The sequence below is a fragment of the Triturus cristatus genome, chromosome 12, assembly GCF_964204655.1.
Source record: "Triturus cristatus chromosome 12, aTriCri1.1, whole genome shotgun sequence".
Taxonomy (NCBI): Eukaryota; Metazoa; Chordata; class Amphibia; order Caudata; family Salamandridae; genus Triturus; species Triturus cristatus.
This window is the reverse complement of record NC_140595.1, coordinates 855165943-855169709: the sequence shown is the minus strand read 5'-3', so window position 1 is coordinate 855169709 and position 3767 is coordinate 855165943. Positions and strand designations below refer to the sequence as shown.

At 45.2% G+C, this 3767-nt stretch overlaps 1 protein-coding gene across 1 annotated transcript; it reads right to left on the bottom strand.

The window, feature by feature from the left end:
• Positions 1 to 2090: 2090 nt before the first annotated feature.
• On the bottom strand, positions 2091 to 3020 carry LOC146783100 (olfactory receptor 2D2-like). The gene has a single exon (XM_085637291.1). It carries the CDS (start codon positions 3018 to 3020, stop codon positions 2091 to 2093), a length of 930 nt encoding a protein of 309 aa, XP_085493417.1.
• Positions 3021 to 3767: the final 747 nt, after the last annotated feature.

The window sequence follows — 3767 nt, the reverse complement described above, 5'->3', positions numbered from 1 at the left end:
AACCTAATAAGGGCTACAAGGCTTGTAGACTCCCTGGGCTCTAGAGGCACACTAGACTGGCAGATGTCATGGTGGGTGGCTCCGCAGGAGGGCAAACGCCACCACAGTTTCCTCGCCCCCAGGGGAAGATAGCTGGGGTAACAGGCAGCGCTAGTGAGAGGAAGTATGTCCCAGTGACCAAAGCAAAACTGATGTAGCTAGTATTGACAGTGAAGAAGGGGAAAGACGTGTGGGTGCACCATAGACATTTACCTAAACAGTGAACCCTGCAATATATCAGAAGGGCTGAGAGGGAGCTCCACAAGATAGAGAAGGGGATATGTGCATCCTCTTTCACCTGTGGACACAAATGTGCACATATCCAAGATAAGCGTCTCAAAGTTCTTTCGTTTCCGGAAAGTAATGAGCATTGGCAGCTGCCTTAAGGCAATGCAGTTCCCTCGGAGCATCCCCAAGAAGAGAATAGGGCCATCCAAAAACATGATACTGTGGCACAATGGCTGCACTGCCCAAATGCATCTCTGGAGAGTCAAAAGTCCCAGAGGTTCCTGCAGCCAGCTAGACCAGAGACGTTTTAAGGCATGGGCAAAGTGGTAAATTACCTAGGGCCCGCACCTCCAAAGTGGCCCAATGGGAAAGGGGACCTTTTCTCTATTGAATATCTGTCTATTCTATTTCTCCTTGTAAACCTCTCTCCGTCTTCACCTCTGACTCACTTTCTCTTCCCAGGATCTTCTTAAGAAAGTTTCTAGTCCCAGGCAAGACGTATTTCAATAGTTTTGTGTGACCCGGTTAAGGTTTAACATACAAATCAGCATTATTTGGCATCATGCCAGCTTACATTAGCAGCAAATGGGTAACAAAAATCAAATTTGTTCTTTACAGGGGCCCTCAAAATATGCATTGCCTAGGATCCCCAAAATCCTTAACGTGGCCTTGTGATCGACCCTTCTGATCTGAGAAGATAAAGCAGAATGGTATGGTCAAGAGTGGACAATGTCATCCCAAGGTAGTGGAACGCCAAGATGGTGAGATGATTCCCAAATGGCAAACACCAGGAGTCACCACAAAGACTGAGTCCATCTCTTCCTTTCCCGTGTTTCCATCGTAGACCCTAATGGTAGAGAATCCACAAGGCTGTCCCTGTGTAGCTGATATCTCAGTCATTGGGCAGACCCCTTTTTGGTATTAACAGTAATATAAAATTCTGTGTGAGATCTTACTACTGGCTTTGGGATCCAATAAAGGTTTCTTGAGAAGAAGAATGTAGATGTCATACTAATGTATACAAAAAGTAGTGGATCGAATGCATGAATTAATCACAGCCACTGATAATTACTCAGGCCACACCGCAGTCCATCATTATTTTACAGAAAGCCCCCTTAGTTGAGACAATGCTATATAGAAATTAGTCTTGATCCTGCTCCAATGGGCTTGACTGCTCCCAAGCATTCTATGCATTCCTTGTATTATACTTTAGAATGTAGAGGGCAGTCTTCAGTGTGTTATACATTCCAGGCAGGATGTGAGAGGAAGTAGGAAATGAACTATTGTGTTACTTCTCTCATGGAACATGGACAATTCAGAACCTAGACAGGTCAGTTGTAAGACTGTGAAAATAATTTAAATATTTAATATGAAGTATACAAGGCTTTCCATGATGAAATACCAAATTCAATCAGTACATAAGCTGTGTACCGGATGCAGAGGAAACCTAGGTTATTTACAGAAGTGCACTTTGTACTCTACGATATGTCTATCGCAATCGATTCAAACACCTGTTGCTGTGGTTTGAAGGATTTTTGTCCTATTTGTCTTTGAATTTGAAGAAGATCCTTTAATTGGTAATAGCTGATTCTTGAATCTTCTTTCCCTGGGTGTGCAGGTCTTGTGTCCGTTGATGATGTGATGGTGATGATCACCCCAGCTGTAACCTCCGCGTCAATTTACCTATGGATATTACTTCCTCATGCCGTGTCAGCTCTTACACAAGTCTACACCTCTACAGACACAACCAGGGCCACTGTTTCAAGTGAATGAAGTTGTATAAGTCATCAACATGTTTGTAGAATCAGATCTTGACATTACTGTCAGAATATGTTCTGGACTTTTTGCTTTTTAAAAGCTCCCTTCACATCCTTATTTCTTAAACTATAGATAAGGGGGTTCAACATGGGGGTGAAAAAAGCGTAACACACAGAGAATACCCTATCCATAGAATAACTTGACTTTGGTTGCACATATGTAAGCATTGTTGTTCCATACAATAACAACACAGAAGCAAAGTGTGAAGCACACGTGGAGGCAGCTTTCTGTCTGCCCTTAGTGGACTGAATTTTCATGATCTTTGAGATGATGAACGTGTAAGTAATGAGAATTAGGACAAATGGCATAATTAAGACAAAGACACTTGAGGCTGTAGTAACAACTTCTGTCATAATCGTGTCTGCACAAGCCAACTTCATGAGTGAGGGGACATCACAAAAGAAGTGATGTATCTCATGAGACTTGCAGAAGGGTAAGCTGAAGGTCAAGGAGGTCATCCCGAGAGAGCACAGCACTCCTGTGATCCACGATACTGAGGCCAGTTGAACACACATCGCTCTGTTCATGATGCTTGGGTAGCGGAGAGGGATGCAGATAGCCACATATCGGTCAAGAGCCATAACAGCCAGTAGGACGCAGTCTGTGATGCCGAACATAAAGAAAAAAAACATTTGTGCTGCACAAGCACTGGAGGAAATGTATCGGTCATTGGAGAGGGACCCGCTCACGGTCTTAGGGATGGTGACATTGGCTAGGCAGATGTCCACAATGGACAGGTTTCGGAGGAAAAAGTACATGGGTGTGTGAAGGACCGGGTCCACGGTTAGGACGACAAATATCATCAGGTTTCCAATCATAGATATCAAGTATATGAGGATGAACATTAGAGAGAGAAACATCTGCAGCTGGGGTGACAGATCCGAGAAGCCGAGGAGAAGGAACCCACGCTCAAGAGTCAAGTTGTGTTCCCGCATTGCTTCAGAGCGATCAATCTACAGACAAATCAGAGGAAATAAATGTGAAGATTAGAAAGTTGGCATTTCCCTATCCTAATCATTTGTGTGCCTCTACCAGTGTCCTGGGGGGTCACATGAATGTGAATTGCTCTGCTGTTGGGGTTTGTGTGTTACTGCCAGACAGGCAGAAAAGGGGTACTGGGTGTGGCCAGGATGGACCATCCTGCCTGGACTGCTGAGGGTGGAGCTGTTCCATGCCCCAATTTCATTTCAAAGGGGCTTGGCTCCAGCACACACAAAGGATCATGACACTAGTCTTTTGTCACCCTAGACTCTTTGGACCCATGACAGAGGAAGGGAAAACCCTTCTAGAACCAGATGTGGTAGCTTGGAAGATTTCCACACTTCAAATGCTGGCACTAGGTATAAATATTGGACTCTCAGATCACCATTTCAGCACACTCCTGGACCTGTAGAAGACTTCAAAAAGACTGTGTTGGATCTCCAGAGGACTGTCCTGCTGCTACCAGAGGACTGCTTTGCTGCTAGAAGACCTGCTTTGCTGCTAGAAGGCCTGCTTTGCTGCTAGAAGACCTGCCTTGCTGCTTACAGCAGAAATGGACCATCGCCCTGAATCCAGGACCACCAGGAGTGACTCCAAGGGCTAGTTGACTGGCCTACTGTGTGAGCTGCATGGACTGGACAAGATCCTCAGGCCATGATTCCTGTACCTGACACCTGCTGGGGTCAGTCGTATCCCCCGTG